The 19,484-nt window shown below is 42.5% G+C and overlaps 1 protein-coding gene across 2 annotated transcripts; it reads left to right on the plus strand.

The window, feature by feature from the left end:
• Positions 1 to 385: 385 nt before the first annotated feature.
• On the plus strand, positions 386 to 19,082 carry LOC308676162 (splicing factor U2AF 65 kDa subunit). 2 transcript variants are annotated; one of them, XM_081341910.1, is made up of 12 exons: positions 386 to 607; positions 4,910 to 5,045; positions 6,084 to 6,113; positions 6,394 to 6,497; positions 8,388 to 8,539; positions 9,843 to 9,959; positions 11,294 to 11,432; positions 11,570 to 11,649; positions 11,961 to 12,083; positions 15,706 to 15,792; positions 17,303 to 17,551; positions 18,535 to 19,082. In XM_081341910.1, the coding sequence occupies exons 1-12, from the start codon at positions 559 to 561 to the stop codon at positions 18,667 to 18,669; spliced, it is 1,401 nt and encodes a 466-aa protein (XP_081198036.1). In that variant the 5' UTR covers positions 386 to 558; the 3' UTR covers positions 18,670 to 19,082. The 2 variants fall into 2 exon arrangements, with proteins under 2 accessions (XP_081198036.1, XP_081198037.1); XM_081341911.1 differs by having other exon boundaries at positions 6,394 to 6,428.
• The last annotated feature ends 402 nt before the right edge of the window (positions 19,083 to 19,484 follow it).

Below are 19,484 nucleotides of genomic sequence, written 5' to 3' on the forward strand. Positions count from 1 at the left end.
GCTGTTTTGTACATTGACATTGAAAGCCCAGCCACCATACAGGCCCTCTGTTAAAAAAAACATCCACAGGAAGCACTCAAGCAACATCCGGCGGAAATACTTCAAGAATCTTTTATTTTTAAGAAGCCACGGTTTTTGTTTTTCGGGGGTTTTGTTTTGTGTTTTAAGCGGGAAGAAGACAAAGGCATGTGTCAGGCTCCCGAAAGGTTTTAAGACGAAGGAAATGACGTTAAAAAGAGTATCCGAGTCTCCATAAGAAATCCGAAGCTTTCCTAGAGAGGCAGACTTTCCCGAGAGCTTCTGCGAACGATTCGGGGGAGGGGAAAGTAGGAGGGGGGGGCGGGCGGAAAGGGAAGGCCAACCACGTCTCGAAAGGCGTTCCGGAGATAGCCGAGAGTTTCCGTTCACAGCCGAAGCCGTCAGCGGAAGTTGCCGAACTCCCAGAGTAGGCGCTGTTGAGGCCTACTGTGTGAGGAGGACCTGGGGCTAGCAGGCGCCACCACATTACAACCGTAACTAGGCCGGACCAGGGGACGTCCTCCTCTCTCCACCGCAACCATGTCGGACTTCGACGAGTTCGAGCGGCAACTAAATGAAAACAAACAGGGTAAGCAAGCGTGGCGGCGGCGGGGGGTGGTGTTGGTGGTGGCAAGTAAGTCGGCCGGGTCCGAGCCAGAGGGAGGAAAAAAAAAGTGAAGTACGAGGCGGCGAGGGCGGCGGCTGCTTCCCTTTGACCGTTCCGTTCTTCACACTCCTCTGGTTTTCGACGCGGCCCGTCGGCTGCCTTGGGAGGCCCCGTTGTGGAAGAGACGGGGGGGGGGCGACCCTCGCGCGCCCGGCCTCCTCCTCCTCCTCCTCTTTACCATCCCCCTCCCTCCGCCTAATTTGGCGCGAGTCTGAAGTGGTTCGGGGGGGCGGGGGAGGCCGCGCGCCCGGGACCGTTGGCGGCCGAGCGCGCGCGGCGCGCGTTTAAAACGAGTGGGGGAGGGGAACGCCGAGGGGTGTGTGTGTGTGTGTGTGGTAAAGGTGTGTGTGTGTGTGGGGGGGGAAAGCCCTCCGTTTTTCGGGATTGCGGGCGGGCGGGTTTGTCCAGAGTTGGGAGAACGCACGTGGTGCACCCCCCCCTCCTCAGGCGAGGCCGCGCCTGGGACAGGAGGCTCTCCTCTGCCTTTAACGGACTTTCCTGCCAGGGCGGAAGAAAGGCGAGCTCGCGGGAGAGCGGCAAGTTAGCGAAATCCGCTCTCTCGGCCGCTTTCCTCGGCCGCCGTGGTGGGAGGGACGCCAGGGGTTGAATGGAAGGCGGCTGCCTAGGCCCCGCGAGGAAGCTTGCCTCTCAAGCCTTACTTCCTAAAGGCCGTGTGGCCTGACAGCTGTTGCAAGGGGATTTCGGATTGGGGGGGGGGTGGGGGCTTTTCTTTCTCCGAGTCGGGAGGCGCCGGAGGTTAAATCGTACAGTACGGATAGTTCTCGACTGACGACCACCACTGCCTCCTTAAGTAACGCCAGCTGCCTGCAGTTAGTGCAGGTTCGAGTCCCACCTGGCTCAAGGTTGACTCGGCCTTCCATCCTTCCGAGGTAGGTAAAATGAGGACCCAGATTGTTGGGGGGGGGCAATTAAGCTGACTTTGTAATAATGCCGCTGGAGATGGGGCCGAAAGCCCTAATAAGCAGGCATTAGGACGCTGAGCTTGTGGTTCAGAAGGTCGGCAGTTTGGCGGGTCGAATCCCAAGTGCCGCGTAACAGAGTGAGCGCCTGTTACTCGTCCCAGCTTCTGCCAACCTAGCAGTTCGAAAGCACATAAAAATGCAAGTAGAAAAATAGGGACCACTACGGTGGGAAGGTAACAGCGTTCCGTGCGCCTTTGGCATCTAGTCATGCTAGCCACATGACCACCGAGACGTCCTCAGACAAGCGCTGGCTCTTCGGCTTTGAAACGGAGATGAGCACCGGCCCCTAGAGTCGGAAACGACTAGCACGCATGTGCGGGGGAACCTTTACCTTTACCTTTATACATAGAATGAAGGCTATTGCTAAGCACATTGGTTTGTGCTTTAAGTTGTAAGCCGCCCTGAGTCTTCGGAGAAGGGCGGGATATAAATGGGATTAAAATAAAAATAAAAAATAAATTTCCCTAGTTAAAGCAGTTGTTAAATGAGTTTTGCCTCATTTGATCTTTTTTTTTTTGGCCACACTTAAGGGAATCACTTCACTGGTGGTCGTTAAGCGATTCTGACTTCCCCCGTTGAGTTTGCTAGTCGGAAGATGGCTGGGAAGGTTACGAATGGTGACCACATGACCCCCCCCTCAGGACTATGCAATGGTCCTAAGTGTGAAAATTGGTCATATGCAGTGCTTTTTTTTGTAAAAGAAAAAGGTGCCGGAACTCACACATGTCATACAACCCGCCTTGCCTACCGTACAAGGTTCCATCCAAAAAAGGTGCCGGAACTCCATTCTGGGGCGTTCTATGACCAAAAAAGCCCTGGTCATATGTCATTTTTTTCAGTGCCACTGAAACTTAGAATGGTCACCAAATGAATGGTGGTAAGTTGACGACTACCTATATACAACATGCCTGTGCTTCTTCCAGAAAACGCCATAGAATAATATCTTGGCAGTAGAGGTTTCCTTGTATCAGTCAAAATATTTGGATTAAGCTACAGTACTGTATTCCTGATTTCACTCCCTACTGACATACCTATTTCTGTTTGTCGGGAATCACAATAATTCACAGACTCCTAGGCTAAATTGGTTATCATCCACCAGCTGGTTGCTAGCATTGAACCAAAACAGAAGGTGTAGTTCTAAGTGCAAATTATTCATGTTCTGCTTTTGAACGGTATAATTCAGAGGCTGCCTCTTTGCTCCCCAGAATGGATTTCCTTTGAAATAAATCTATTCCACCCTTTCTGAAAGTACAAGCATTCATGGGGTTTTTTAGAATTCAGTCCATTTTTTAAAAAAACTGGAGACTGTTTTGGACATCTTGGGTATACCAAATGGAAGCAATGTGGGTCCTTGTTTTAAGCTTTCTTGATGGTGAAACTAGGGCATAAGAATGTTTAGCACTGCAGGTCCTATGATAACACTGGACTTACCAGTAGTTTGGATTATATGAATAATATATAGAAATAGAAGAGAAAGCATGCTGTTTTTTTTAAAAATACTGTTTTATAGATCCTTAGTTAAAACTGAAGCTTCCCTGTTTTCACTTCAGTTAGGACTTTCTGCTTTACATGAATGTTTTCAACACAGAAATTTCTGTATTGTATGCCTGTTACCAAAGCATCTTAAAACAGCCCCATTGACCACACAAATAACATTTTGTACTTGTTCTAAAACATTGTTTGTGTCCAGTGCAGCTGCATCAGTCTTCTCCAGTCTCCAGAACAGTTCTTTGTTTAAGATCTATTGTATCTAATTCTGTTCCATACCCCTCCTATAGCAGGTCTCATAGTAGTTCAGAACTATTAGAAAGCAGTATTACCGTATATACTTGAGTATAAGCCGAATTTTTCAGCCCACTTTTTGGGCTGAAAAATTCCACTTCGGCTTATACTCCAGTCAACAAAAAAAAACTTACCGAGGACTTGTGGGCGGCCGAGGCTTTGGTGCTTCCGGGATCGCGCGCACCTCTCCCAAGCCACCGCCGTCCGGAGACCTGCCGAAGTTTGGGGAGGTGCGCGCCTCCCCAAACCTCCCCAAACTTCGGCAGGTCTCCGGACGGCGGCGGCTTGGGAGAGGTGCGCGCGATCCTGGAAGCACCGAAGCCTCGGCCGCGCGCAAGTCCTCGGTAAGCTCCGGGCGGTCACTTGCTTCGCGTCTCCTGAGGGAAGGGGGGGCGACTGGAGTGGGCGTGTTTCCTCGCCTGCTGGGCGCCGCGATTTGCCCGGGGAACGCGCGGGCCCCGAATGGCAGCGTGGAGCGAGGAAGCGGACAGCCAGGGCTTCCCCGAGAGCCGCGGCCACACAGGGTATTCCTGTGTATTCAGGCTTGCAAAATGGCGGATCGAGCCTCTGCTGGCGGCAGAGGCTTGCAGAGCGCGGATCCAGCCTCCGCCGGCGGCGGAGGCTTGCAGAACAGCGGATCGGCTTATACTCGAGTCAATAACTTTTTCCAGTTTTGGGGGGTGAAATTGGGGGTCTCGGCTTATACTTGAGTCGGCTTATACTCAAGTATATACGGTAGTTGAAATAACATCCTGCATTCTTGCAATTATAGATACTGATATATTTTAGAAGCAGACAGGCAAATCATTTGATACCCTTTCCCTCATGCTATTTTACTTTGTTTTTGTTATGCAGTGTTTGTATCTAAAAGTCTTAAAAAATCTGGGTAGAATTATGCCCAGATTTTCCTCTATTTTTTTTAAATAGAAAACAGATTACTTGTTTTTGACTTTTAAAGAAATTAAATTGTTGACACCAAATTTTATTTAGTTTACTTCATTTTTTACTCCTTGAGAATATGTTACAAAAATAATGGAAATTAATGTGTGTCTATAAGTATGCATCAAGGGTTTCCAAATTGGGCCAAACAAACACTGCTTGCTAGATTTGGAGATAAACTTTGAGATAGTTGTGTGCCATATTAATGTTGAGAAATTCTAAAACAATTTAATCTATTGTCTCTATTTCTCCTGTTTGATTCATTTGTTGTTGCCATTTTCCAGGGGCAATTAAGATAATTCCAGATGATTATACAACAGACACGATCCAATCATGGTATCAGTTTCTTCTTGGCAATGTTTCTTTTCCTCAATGTTCTCCTTTGAAAGCCAACCCCCCCCCCCCCCCACCTGCTCACTGTTTTAGGGAAATGAAATGGGTTGCAACAACCAGAGGAGATATGTTTTCTGTTCTAAAGCAGCAGCTGATGGCTCACTGTGTTCTATCCTGTTGCCTTTAGAACGTGATAAAGAGAATCGTCATCGTAAACGCAGCCACAGTCGTTCACGGAGTCGTGACAGGAAACGTCGCAGTCGTAGCCGTGACAGGCGCAACAGGGATCAGCGCAGTGTTTCACGAGATCGTAGGAGGCGCAGGTACAGATCCTCAACAACATTTTTATATGGAGTAGAGAATCTTAGGCAAAACCTCAGAAACAGAGATCGTTTTGCCATTCAGAATTATGCAGAATAGTGATTTTTCTGAAAGCTGTTAATTAATTTAGAGAAACAGATTTTGAACATTCTCTGAGACCATAATAATATCTAATAATCCAGATGACTAGAGACCAAAAGTCTAATGTTGTAATATTGTCATTTTGGCAAATGGAGCTAATTAATTATCATTGGAAATGAATGATTAGTTAATCTGCTGAAACTAAATTTGTTAAGGAAAGTGTGTTCAGGGATCACCAAAATGAAAGTAGTTATGTCAGAGATATATGGGAGCATGCCGAAATTGCACATAAGCAGTATCTTCTGTAAATTATGTACTGCATCCTTTGTAATCTTGCCAACTATTTTGCCTCTGCATATTGGGTGAGTTGGGAAATGAATTTAACAAAGCTTCAGGAGACTAAAAAGGAAGGAGCAACAGAGAAATGTAATACAATAGAAACTCCTAGGTTTTTTGACGTTACATTTTTGTTTACCATATCTTTTTTGTAAAATGTGGGATTGGAAAGCCTACAAACTGCTTTACAATTATATTTCTGGTTTTCTCCTTGTCTTTAAACTTTTGTTTCCTTGGCCAGCAGGACTATTGCAGTTTTTTACTGTATCTATCTTATATATGTGGTTGAAACAGCTTTATCCTTTGAAAACCCTGGAATCTTATTATTGATAATCAAACACACTTACTGATTAATATCTGGCATCCAGTGTCCTTGGTGATGGATACACATGATATAGGTATTTGTGCCTGGACACTTTTTAAACCCAGTTAGAAATGTCATATGCCACAATAATAAATGAATAAAGTTCTTTCTGGAACTTTTTTCCTTACACTGCTCATTTGTCTACCTTGGTTGCACCTCTGCTCGCAGTTGCAAGGTTGACAAAGCTATTAAATGTTATTAAATTTCTATAAATGTTTTTCTGGGGTTGCTTTAAACCCATTTTGTTTTTGCTTTTCAGATCTCCTCTAAGCCTGTCAGGTCCTCTAAGGTGAGCATTGCCAGTTCCTCCTAGTGCTGCCAGGGACAACAAAAAGCCATAGGAGGCTTCACTAAAAAAACTCTAAAATTAAAGGAAACAGTCCAAGAATCAGAATTAATTGTAGGGGTTATTAAATAAAAAGGATTGATCCTGGATATTACAGCGTATAATATCCCAACTGGAACAAGCATAGACTTGACTAGGAATTCATTTTAATGTTAAGATTACAGGAAAGTATGCTTTTTTTTCTTTCTTCCTACTAACGTTTTACTTTTGCTCCCCAATACAGCCGTTCTCCCCGGCATGAGAAGAAGAAGAAAATCCGCAAGTATTGGGATGTCCCTCCTCCAGGGTTTGAGCACATTACACCCATGCAGTATAAAGCTATGCAGGGTAGGCTTCTCTTTGCTTAAGTCACCTTGATTCACTCAGTTTTAGAACAGGGATAGGCAGCTTGCATAATTTAAAAATCTGAAGCAAGCAGTTTTGATCTGTCTCTGGTAACAGATTTTTGTCCCTTCCCTGGCAGTTTGAACTTTGGGCAGGTCAGTAATAGAGAACATGTGTGGCCCTACTCGCTAGTTGCTTCATTGCGCATCTACCTTGAGTAGCCTCCCCCAGTATCTCATCTCTGTCTCCTCAAAACATGTCTCACCAGTCTGTAAGGCTTGCAGTTGAGTTAATGTCCATGAATTTGATTTATATTATATATTATATTATATTATAACTTTCATTGGTGAGTAAATTTTCCCATCTGAAATTCTTTTTATTAGTCTTTGGATTTTTGTATCTTGAGTTACAATAATTATAATCGTTGCCCTTCCATCATGCTGGAAACAATGCATAAAAATACCATAATGAGATTTTAAAATGGGGGTAATAATTTATTACATTGATAAGCTGCTTGGCTCTCAGGAACTCTGGACAGTTTGTAAATTGTTAAAAACATTTAAAACTAGGAATACAGAAACCATGCAAAAACAGAAGAACAGAGATAGCAGGCAAAATAAACCTGGATGGGAACAGTGAAAAAGGAAAATGACGTCAGTTGTGCTTGCCAAAAGGCTGGTTGAAGAATCACGTCTAATAGACCATTTCTGAAATGTGCCTATGTGCAGAATTCCACAAGAGAGCATAGGAGCTAAAGTGCTATATCAAACCAAACCTTATCAAACGTCAATTGAAGGCATATCCAGTACTTCCTGCAAGTCATAGCCACAAAATTGTGTGTTTGTGATTTAACAATAAGCATGTTTTTAACTTCTACTTCTAGATTTCATTAACCACAGAGCTTAATCTAAAGGTGGTTTATGTGAGAGAACATCTAGACCAAATTCATATTTAAATTTGGCTGGTGTTCTTCAGTAGCAGAGCTGTATGATGTTATTAATCTTAAACCACAGTCTGTCATTTCTGTGACTGCTGCTTAGAAGGAAGAAGCAGTGGGTATGTGTGAACCAGTTTGATACAATGATTAAGGTGCTGGCCTGGAAACCAGGAAACTTCGGCGTTCCTAGTCCTACCTTAGGCATGAAAGATGGCTGGGTGATTTTGGGTCATTCACACTTTCAGCCCAGCCCACCTCATAGGGTTGTTGGGGAAAATAGGAGGAAGGAGTTGGCTGCCTTGGGTTTCTTATAAGGCAATAAGGTGGGGTAAAAATTAATAAATAAAGGAACACATGATTTTAAAGGCACCAAAAAGGCCTTTAAATGGCATTGAAAAGCCTCAGCCTGGGAGTTCCCCAGTTTGACCTTATAACAACTGTAAAAATATATGTTGTGATCAGAATGTTCTGTTTCAACTTGGGAGCATTTTTTCCTGTATCTGGTGCATTTTGGGTTGATGATTTACTGGGCATAATGGAAAAAGATAGCAGTGTGGTCTTTGCTAGTTTTTTACTGAAGAAATAACAAAATTTAATACTTTCTTGTGTTTTGAAAAGTAATTGGATTGCTAGTTCTCTTCATCATTCCATGTATGTTTTTATAACACCTTAATTCTCACTGTTGCCACAGATTGTTTAGGGCTCTTCAAAATGTTCTGACTCCAGAATAAGGTATTCCAAGTGTTTTGGCAGTGCTCTTATCTTCAAATTAGACCTATTTTAAACCACTTCTGTAACGCACAAAATAGGCCTGTTTTGGGGTTGGCATATTTCATAGTGGCACATTTTGCACATCCTTAATCCTTTGTGTTTATGTCATCAAGACTTTCCCAATATATAATGTTTTATTAGGAGAATCAGAACTGGTAACTTTCACTATACTTTTTCATTTCTAGCTGCGGGACAAATTCCAGCTACAGCCCTACTACCAACCATGACTCCGGATGGGCTGGCAGTAACACCTACACCTGTGCCTGTAGTCGGCAGCCAAATGACGCGACAAGCTCGACGTCTCTATGTTGGCAATATCCCTTTTGGAATCACCGAGGTACTTGTTAGCGTACTCTGTTATCTCTGCTCAGCATTGAAACTTTTGGCTGCTGCAACAAGTGCTCAATTTCAGTGACACCACCAGAAAAAGCAGCCTGGTTTGTTATTTGTTTCTTCTTTTTTTATTTTTAAAAAGATGGGGGTAAGAATGGAAATGGGAGTGCTTCCCTTACTCAGAGGAATTTTCACTTCCTGTCTTATTTTGCCATTTTTGGATCAAAAACTACATATTTCACATTTTGCCATTGAATTTGTAGATTTGCAAAAGGAATACTGGAAGTTTTAAGTTGGAATTGCTGACTTGATTCTCTTAAGTCCAGCCATGCTCAAATTGCTGTTATGACCTGGCATGTTAATGACTCAAATAGATACAAACTTTTCATCAGCGAATCGCATGAAATGAATTTTTGCTTTCCCTGAACTGTTACCTTCCAGATACACTGATGGGAATTGTAGCCTGACTGAAAGGATATTCTAAATATTCCTTCCTATCGGATCATGTCTTATCCGCACACATTTTAGTGTTTGTCTTTAAAAAGAAAACTCTTCGATTTGGGGTTACTGCCATTCCCTCTTTTGAGGTTGGGTGCAGTAGAGACATAACCATCCTTAGTGCGACTGCCAGAATTGGTTAAATGGTGGCTTGAAGCTCTGCTGAGCATACAGAAAAAGCAGCTCAACTGTTTTTCTCTATGTGACACAGATAACAGGATGCTGTTTTCAAAGGACATTTCTTGCTTTTCATTCATTATGAGCCAAAATGACTACATTGAGTCAGTGAGTTGTTCAGTTTAATATAGTATCTTTTCTCGGCATCTTTTAAAATTTGTCTTTTACAATTGATACTGACATTTGATCAATGTTGTTGGCCTGAAGAGGTGAATTCTGATTTAGACATCCGGATATGGGAACGGGGCCATTATTATTTCATTAAATTTGTTATGGCTGCTACTCCACTAGACCCTGGGCAGCATTATATTTTTATTTGCAGTCCTGACTGTAACTCAGTGGTCCTTATATCTAACAGAGGGAGATGTATTAAAACCTAAATGACCAGAGAAATAAATATGGTTGCTTGTTTTTTAATTATCCCTACCAAAAAGGAAAAAAAAGACCAAAGAGTTTTTCATTTCTCTTTAAGTGAATAATGTATGGGACAGCAATCCTCATAGCTTCACAGTTTGCTACCATCATAGCAGGCAAGTAGGAAATGTTATTTTGTAATCTATTTGAGGTCCAGGTTGCCATTCCAGCTTATATCATACATCTACTCTTTGCATCTCTTTCCATGATTCCAACAGGAAGCAATGATGGACTTCTTCAATGCCCAGATGCGCCTTGGTGGCCTTACTCAGGCTCCCGGTAATCCTGTCTTGGCAGTGCAAATTAACCAGGACAAGAACTTCGCTTTTCTGGAGGTGAGTTTACAGTGGCTCAAAACAGGTTTAAAGCACCACTGATTTACTCGCACAGTTATGATTCTGGAGAAATCAAAGCAAATGCATAAAATTGCTTCATATGGACTTGTTGAATGTGTATGAGGCCCTATTAAGAGCTAATTCTCTTTAGATGTTTTACTGTGATCTTCGGCCACAACTGTGGAGCTTGATGGTGTAAGGGTAATCCAGCCTCTGCATGTTAATAAATTTAATTAAAAGCCTAAATTCAGTTTTTAGAAAAGATTTCCATAGAGTAATGTGATAGTAGGAGAGGAAACATTTACAATAGTAATTTATACAAATGCTGAAAAACCAGATGGAAAGGTATCCATTCTTTCCCAATATATGAAACAGAAAAGCCAGGAGACAGCGGGATTGACCTTTACTGGATGCAAGACATTTTAGAAATAGTAGTGTCTTGCTTATTTGTTCAGTTGACAAATTTAGTAGCATTGTTTTCTGGAATTTGGGACTAATTTGAGCACTCCAATTGTGCTGCAAACTTATTTCATTATTTCATTATTCTAATTACAGGCATTTCTTGCTGATGCTATCCTTTGCTGAATGTCTGCATTTAATTGAACAGTAAAACATGGACTTTGTACAAACGGGAAAAAGCTAATATGAAATAGATTGCATGTCATGCATTAATGGACAGGAGATAGAAGTAAAAAGTGGAATGGGTGGCTTGTAGAAATAAAACCAGCATTCCTACTCTCCCAAAAAAATAAATAATTTTGTGGACCTTAAAGGTGAAGAAGTTGAATTATTTGGAACCTTAATCTTGATAAACATGAATATGCATTTAGTTATCAGCCCCAAGAGAATTGTGAAACATTTGCAATCTCCTAAAAACGTTCTTAAAATAAAAATGCTAAATGTAGTGGTTATAATTCCATCTGACTTTCTTGAGGTTCTTTGACTTTTAACTTCATATTTGTTTGTATTTTATCTACTCTAAATGCTTTGTGGACACATGCATAAATCTCCACTTCAGCTCAAGGCACGTCTCCTTGGGTGTGCAAAATAATAGCTTCCTTGTTCTATGTATTCTTCAATCTTCCAGATTGTTGGTGAGAAGTTCATTGCTTGTAAATTTTGCAAGATATGTCTACTGCTTCCATAACCGGGCATTGATTATCTAACCTCATATAAGTGTAGAATTTAATTGCTTCTTGCCCAATATTTTAGAGTTCACCTGAAGATGGGTGAGGTGAAACGTCCTGAGATAAGAATCGCAATAGCCATGCATTCTGTAAGAGACTATGACACCGATTTTCCCATTTGTTTTTTTTTCCTTTTCTTTGCTACAGTTCCGTTCTGTGGATGAAACTACACAGGCCATGGCTTTTGATGGGATTATTTTCCAGGGACAGTCACTGAAGATCAGACGCCCCCATGATTATCAGCCACTTCCTGGCATGTCTGAAAACCCATCAGTTTATGTGCCAGGTGGGTTTATCAGAATTCTGCTGAATAAAGAAGTGCTAGTCATATATAGGGTGGGAACCATTTAGCAATGTTGTGTGCAGTGGGTGTGTATAATTTCATATGTTTTCCTGCCATGTCAAACCACTTCCTCCTTATAGGTGTCGTTTCCACAGTGGTCCCAGATTCTGCTCATAAACTGTTCATTGGGGGTCTGCCAAACTATCTTAATGATGATCAGGTCAGTCTGGGTATATTACATAATTCAGGATAACATGGGCAAGTGTTTCATTCTCCATTCTCCTTACGTCTTAGCCAGCTGGGACACGTTTCATACTCAGTGTAATCCTTTGCTGATGCCAGTTTTAAGCCAGTTAATAGCCAGTTTGAGCTAGCACTTGATGGGAAGTCCTTCTCCTTAAATATTTACTGATTTTAATAATCTTTTGACAAAAGCCAGATCAGTCTTTAAAGACTAGTTTTAATTCTTCACGCTATCGTGCTACGGTTACGATGACAATGGTTAACCTTGTTTCTTCCTTCCTCCGTCAGGTCAAGGAATTGCTCACTTCCTTTGGACCTCTGAAGGCTTTCAATTTGGTGAAGGACAGCGCCACTGGCCTGTCAAAAGGCTATGCCTTCTGTGAATATGTGGACATCAACGTCACAGACCAGGTAGGGCCAGCCTCTCTTGCCTCGTCCTCTTTTCATATTTTTTTTTGCTCTGCAGCGGCCCGCCGATCTTCCCGTGGGATGAGGGGGGGTTCTTTGTCCTTTGAGCAGGTGGGGTGTTTTTTTCTCTCCTCCCCTCTAGGGGGTGCCAGCTTTTCTCTCCTTTACAGCACAGCTGCTGACTTAGCGGCAGACACCATCGAGTTAGTGTTCTGATCACTTCTGCTTTTTGTTCCCCCCAAAAAAACAACAACTCTCCCCGAATGTTAGTCGGAGAAGGCTTCGGCCTTTTTGCGAAGACCCTGGCCGCCGTGCCCGACCGAGAGCCGGTAAGAAGCCCTCCCCTCACCAGCCAGGGAAGAGCCGGGTCCGTAGTGCATTTCACCCATTTCCCTACCCCCCCCCCCAGTAAATTCTCTGTTCTGCACCCCTAATGACTTATGTTTCCTTTCTCCCGCTGTGCTTTCTGTTACAGCGGGGGGGGGGGGGGAGGAACAGGCCCGTAATCAGACATGCTTGCTGACTCCAGTGGGAGTTGTAAAATGCAAGTATTGGCGTTTATAGTTTTAACAGTAAAACAAAGGAAAAGCACCCCAGTTTCCCCTTGCCCCGTTGGAGAGGGGGGACCTGTGGTGGAGAGGAAACACCCCACAATTCCCAATAAGGCTCAGAGCGTGTCGGTGGTAACTTTGCATGCAGAGCATAAGCTCTTGTTTTTGGGTTGATCTCCATCAGGGTTATGCATGTGTTTCTTTGTAATTGAGTGCCGTTGTTAGTGTGTATGGATACATGTGTTTGTATATAAATATTTATATATATATATAATTCCCCACACCTGCTTCCTGTCCCATGCAGTCTTTCTTCCCACATGCTACTTGGGAAGTGTGTGTTTTCCCATGCTCTCCCTTCCCCTCCTTTGGTCTCTCTGCATCAAGGAGAAAGCTATGAGGTTTTAGCAAAAGCTAAAATCCTGGATGAGATCCAAAATCAGATGGTAAATCTGAGAGTGGATATTTACCTCTCTAACATCCTAGGCCACCAACCTCCAAAATGGCTTCATAGATTAAGAAGACAATAACGTTACAAAAAGAGTAACAGTAGCCCCAAGAAAGTATACAAAATACACTCTCTGTGTTATTCCCAAGCCAAAGGGGCCTGTCAAAACACCCTAACCTGGGAAAAAGAGCCACGGTTTTAGAGTTCACTTGAGGTTGGGTGAGGTGAAAGCTGTGTGAATCTCTGGGGGAATCCTGTTCTAGAGGGTTCATTTTCTGGGTTCTGCAAGATGATATTGCTTGATCAGTGGAACCCAAAGCAAGCCAAATCTGATTATAGAGAACAGGTGTAGACACTATTAAGAGATGGACGCCCCCTCGGATAGGACCTATGCGATGGAAGGCTTTATGGCAATAACCAGCATCTTGAATTGCACCGGGACGTTTACTGATAATCAGTGCAGCTCCTAAAGGAAAGGGGTTTGTTGCAGGGGCATAATATCATCTGCTCATTATGTCACTGCAAGGTGGACCAATTGTAGTTTCTGATTAATCATTAAGAGCAGCCTTGTATAGTGCGAATTGTAAGTCTATTCACTAGATAGCCAAGGCATGTATGACTTATAAGGAGAGTCTCATGATTCGGAAACAGCTGCATCTGAAGCAAAACCCATACAAAGAACTTCCTGCTTACAATGGCTACCTGCTCCTTAAACAGGAATTGAAGGTCCAGGAAGACCCTCACCCATATTGTGCACCAATCCAGAGAGAGATAGTGTGATCCCATTCAGAATAAAAGATCCCTGGAACTGGGAGAATCCCAAGTATCTACAGCTACTCTTGATGGGATGGAGTTTGAGCATGTTTCTCCCCAGAGCCTCCAGACACCAGGACAACCTAGCTTGCTTTCTTGAGATGCGCACAATTGAATATCGTCCATGCAGTAATAGGAGGAGGAGTAAAAGTATTCAGCTCAGTGATACCCCATAAATTGCAGGCTTTGAAAAGGCTAACAGGCTTTTCTGATTTTTTAAATATTAATATATATACACATATTATATGAGGAAGCAGTACAGCTTGCTCGAACATCAGCTAATTACTTTTGGTTAGATATTAGGATAAATGCCCTAATTGTAAGAAATAATTCTACAGAGGCATAGCAACTGCACACCTTAGGCCCCAGAAAGCCATAGACGCACCTTATGGATCTTCTTAAGGTTGCCATCAAATTGCTATTTGTAATGCAGTACAAAGACATAGTATTGATTACATGGAAAACATTTTCTGATGTAATTTCCGTTACATTTATATTAAATGCTACCAAAAGTCCCAATTTGACTCTTGCTTCAAGAAATCCTCTGAAGGAGCAAGTATCTGAAATAGTCTATTAAATGAGGTTTATTTTTAGTGAACTTTTTTTTTTACCAATGATAGATACTTGATTCTTCAGGAGACTTAGAATTTTTTATATACTCCACAGATTCTTAAAATACATTGTTCAAGTTATAACAATTTATTTTGCCAAGAAGACCTAAAATTTTAACCTGCAAATAGAATGTTGAGCATTTTCTGTGGAAAAGGGACGATCCTGGGGCAGATGGCATTAAGGGAAAGAGGATTACACCATCTGAATAAATGAACATTACTTTCTGACTAGACAGGTGTATAATTGTACCAAATATTGGTTAAATAACTATTTTTAAAACTGTCATTCTCCCCCCCCCCCTTTTTTTTATTCTATGTCTTATACTCTTACTTTCTCTAGAAACATGTTATTAGAAAATTGTGTCTGAGAAAATTAGATGCTGGAAATTTGTGCCCGTATGTGTGTTTTGAAGTTACACAGTCATAAATACAAATTCTAGATCATAATTTGAAATATTTTGGCCAAGTTGTAGTTTGGTATGTATTTTGCTCCATCCCTGGCTGAACCAGCCGTTCATCCACTGGATTCTTCTGTGCGGAAAAGGATTAGTAAATTTGCTTGCCAGATTTTTTTAAAAAAACTTAATTGGTAACTTAAATGTGAAATGTGCATTCTTTCATAAAACCTCAGTTTATATATTGTAGCTGGGAAATTATTTGGCCTCATAATCTTCCTTCTGAAATTGGTCTGTGTGGAAAACAAATTCTCAATATTGTAAAACCTGATACTAAATTCTTTATTGGGGCTGGACTGGCTAGATGTAAGCTCCCGAAGCAGTGACAACCTCAAATAGTGGAATTCTCCTTCCGAGAAATATGTGGTCTCATCTGCATCCTTTTAGAATTTTCTGTCTTTGTTGGCAACATTTGGCTGAGGCTGAAATCTCACCTTTGCTCTTCTCCTTCATGCAGACAGTCTTGTTGACTCATCTTAATCCCTTCCAACAAGATCTATTTTTTTAAAAAACTTGCTGATTTTGAGGCCCGGCAGGTAAATAACCTAAATGTGGTATTAAATCCAAGAGCAGTGCAGTTCAGGTAGGAATCTGGTGGGGGGTGCGGGGGGGGCAGGCATAAAATAAGCTACTTTTTGTGTATGAATGTGTGGATGTGTTTTGGAGCCTGGGGTAGAGGGGGTGTGTGGTTGGTGGCCTTGGAGGCTCAAGTTTTGAAGTGTCTGGATTCACTTTTTTTTGCCCTCGCAGGCCATCGCGGGGTTGAACGGCATGCAGTTGGGCGACAAGAAGCTTTTGGTGCAAAGAGCTAGCGTGGGAGCCAAGAATGCTACCTTGGTAAGGAAGGAAAGGGATTGGGACGAGGGTAAAACAGTACCAAAGAACAACCTTTCCAGGATACATTTGCAGGTTCTGTTTTTGAAAGTTAGTAGATTGGTCTTATCAAATGCCAGTGGTTGCAGACATAGGGGAACTACTAGTTTCTTGCCTTGCTTAACGAGAGAGAATCAATTTCAGGCCAAAGAAGGTTCCCAGGCCCTTCAGGTCAGGCATGTCAAACCTGCGACGTTTCCCCATTGCCGGCAATGGGGTGGGCACGGTTTTTGTCGTGACGTCTCCAGCCCGCGGGCCGGCAGTTTGACATGCCTGCTTTAGATTTATCTCAGAAATAAGTGTGCACGAAGTGGGGAAAATGCTTCAAATTTGGAACAGCTGTGACTCTTTCATATCACCCTTGGCTTGGCAGTACCAAAACATCTTTGGTGGCTTTGGGTTTCAGGCGAAACATAATCCAAATGAGAAAGACAAGGCTGGTGTGTGTTGCCTTCGTTCTCTCCTCCTCTACCCAGAAGCTCCCAGTGCAGCTGTCCTGCTGGCTTGACTGTCCCCATTGTCTGTCCAGCACTTTCAGTCCCTCCCTTCAGCCGCTGCCAACAATTTCTGGTTGAGTGTTCCAGGAAGCTTCATGATAGTCTAAAACACTCTTGTTCAGATGGTGAAGGCTCTTTTTGGTTTTCACAAAGGTCTCTTTAGCGCATAGACTTTATTTTCTGTACTTGTACGTGGGAGCGGTAATAAAATGCTTAAAGGCAAAGGTTCCCCCGCACATGCATGCTAGTCGTTTCCGACTCTAGGGGCCGGTGCTCATCTCCATTTCAAAGCCGAAGAGCCAGCGCTTGTCCGAGGACGTCTCCGTGGTCATGTGGCCGGCATAACTAAACGCCAAAGGTGCACGGAACGCTGTTACCTTCCCACCATAGTGGTCCCTTACATCACATTTATTTCTGAATTCAGTTCTTATTTTTTATATTAAACCTATCTAGCCAGATATGCAATGGACCCAGGATAATTTGATACCAAAAATGAAATCTCTTTATAAAGACATTGCTGGTATGATCAGCTAATGCATTGAAGCCATATATTAGAAGAATAGGGCATCATGCTGATTTCTGGTGATCTGAAAAACCAGTTTCCAAAGTAACCAGTACCCAAAGAATTACAGTATAGCCAAAAGCTATTACATTTTTGAGAATCAGAAATGATTATTTCTGCTTTGCTTATTTCTGCCGGTCACAAGAAACATAAACTAGCTATTTCGTTGACAGAGAAGTAACACTTTTCAGAGTTTCAGATTTGGGGACTTGGTTTTAAAATAGAATTAGTAGGAGCTGTTTGGTATGTTTGAGATTGAAAAAAACAGCTACTCTGAATTCTTCCAGAAAATAAAATCAGAGCTTACAAAGAAAGAATACAGAATGTTTGAGTGTGTTTGGGATTGCTAGTTTAAATGGTTGTATTGTTGAATTCCTTTGTGGCTTTGTCTCTTCCTCTCTTGCTGCGCCTCCAGAGTACAATAAACCAGACCCCAGTGACCCTGCAGGTACCGGGTCTAATGAGTTCACAAGTACAGATGGGCGGTCATCCAACTGAGGTGCTGTGCCTCATGAATATGGTATTACCTGAGGAGCTCCTGGATGATGAGGAATATGAAGAGATCGTTGAAGATGTCCGTGATGAGTGTAGCAAGTATGGTGTTGTCAAATCCATTGAAATCCCCCGGCCTGTTGATGGAGTTGAGGTGCCTGGCTGTGGCAAGGTACTTAATGGTTGTAGGGTTGGCGGGATGGGATGGTGTTTTAGAAGGAAACGAAGACGCTGTTGCTCGGTTAGCAGAGAATGCTTCTGTTCTTAAGTATTTATTTGGCTCCGTGAGCTCCAAGGTATATGTGGGATATAGAAGTGCCCAGTCGGATGGCTCTGCTCTAAAACACAAAGTTATCCACTAAGGAATGAAGAGGTTGAATCATGGGAATCCAAATTAGGATTTCATTAAGTGTGGATTGGTGTCTTGCCTTTGCAGAAACGTCCGGTATCCCATCTCTAAAGTAAATTGAAAAGGTAGTGGGGTTTTTGTAAAGTAAACCATTTGGTTGCAGACTGTGTATCAAAAGTGGTTATTATTTTGAAAAAAAACAACTGGACTGATTTTTATTTTTTTGAGAAAAAACAAAATGTTTTGCTTCCTATCCTGGAAGCTTCATCAGTTGTATTGGATCTTCACAGACATTTGCGGACTGGTGATTTTACATGCCTGCCCCGTAGTCCACGGGTGGGAAACCCTGGCTCTTTTATGATTTCTGGGCTTCAACTCCCAGAATTCCTGAGCCAGCATGGATAGCTCAGGAATTCTGGGAGTTGAATCCACAAGTCATAAAAGGGCCAGGGTTCCCCACCCCTGTGCTAGGCACATCAGAACCTACTTAGTTGTTAAAGATTGGCTAGGTGCTATCTGTTTTAAATCAGCCAGTGTAAAACTGGGTAGCTTTAAGAATAGTAAGGTGGTGATCAGTTCATAAAAGCAGCTATCTACAAATTGAGTGTGGTAAGTAAATTAGATTAGATGCATGGAAGAAACATTTCATGAGACTCAAATTGCAATAGAGGTACAGTTGCTTCAGTTTATTTTCCTACTCGCATTCTTATATGTATGATCTGGACCAGATTTGAATCCTTTAATGGTCACTTTTTTCAAATGTACCACTAATTGTCTTCTCTTTTGTCCCCTCCCTCTTTTTGTAGATATTTGTGGAGTTCACATCTGTCTTTGACTGTCAGAAGGCCATGCAAGGTCTGACTGGACGCAAGTTTGCAAACCGGGTCGTTGTGACCAAGTACTGCGATCCTGACTCGTATCATCGCCGAGACTTCTGGTAGCCCAGCCCTTGAAAAAACAGCCTTGAGGGGGTTTTGTGGAGGCAGGGGCAACTCGCTGGCCAGAGTGGCTCCTTTAGCAGCATAGCCTGTTTATATTTTATGGCCAAAATCTGTATTTCCCCCTCCCCTTTCCATTTATCCCAGTTCCTTCCTTTTCTAAACCTACCATCAGCCCACCCACCCATGCCCCCACTGGTTTCCCAATGATGGTTACTCTGTAGTAGAAGTGTTGTCTCTTATCCCATATTTTCCTTCCCTCCCTTTCTCTGTGATGTTTCAGATTTTTTGCTAAAAGGAGTTTTGCTGTCAAAACAGTGGGCCTGTTTTTGTTGTATTTTCCTTTCTTCTACGCTGTGTGTATGGACAACTATTTCTCTAGTGTTGTCTCATAATTAAAACATTTTTTTTTCCAATTCCCTGGTGTCATTGGGGGGACTTCCTCAATTTTAAATCCCTGATTGTAAACTAAGACGGTTTAACATGCTTTTCAAAGGGAAATTTATCAAAGATGCTTGCAATATCAAAACCCATCAATAACGTACTTAATAATCCTTAATGATGATAATTGGGATTAGAATTTGTTGGTAAATGCAATGTCACCTGACTGCCACTTAGTTCTGGCATTTCTGTTAGCTGGCATTAAGTGCAACATCATGTGATCACCATTTGCAACTTCTTGCTGGGCGCCCCATTGACTTTGTCAAAAGCTGGCAGTGAAGATTGCAAATGACAATCATGTTAGCATAGGATGTTGCAGTGTCAAAATTGCCAGCCAGGCTCCAAGCACCATGTGCGACTTTGGTCACTGAACAAAT

This window comes from Vipera berus (genome assembly GCF_964194415.1).
Source record: "Vipera berus genome assembly, chromosome: W".
In the NCBI taxonomy this organism is placed as follows: Eukaryota; Metazoa; Chordata; class Lepidosauria; order Squamata; family Viperidae; genus Vipera; species Vipera berus.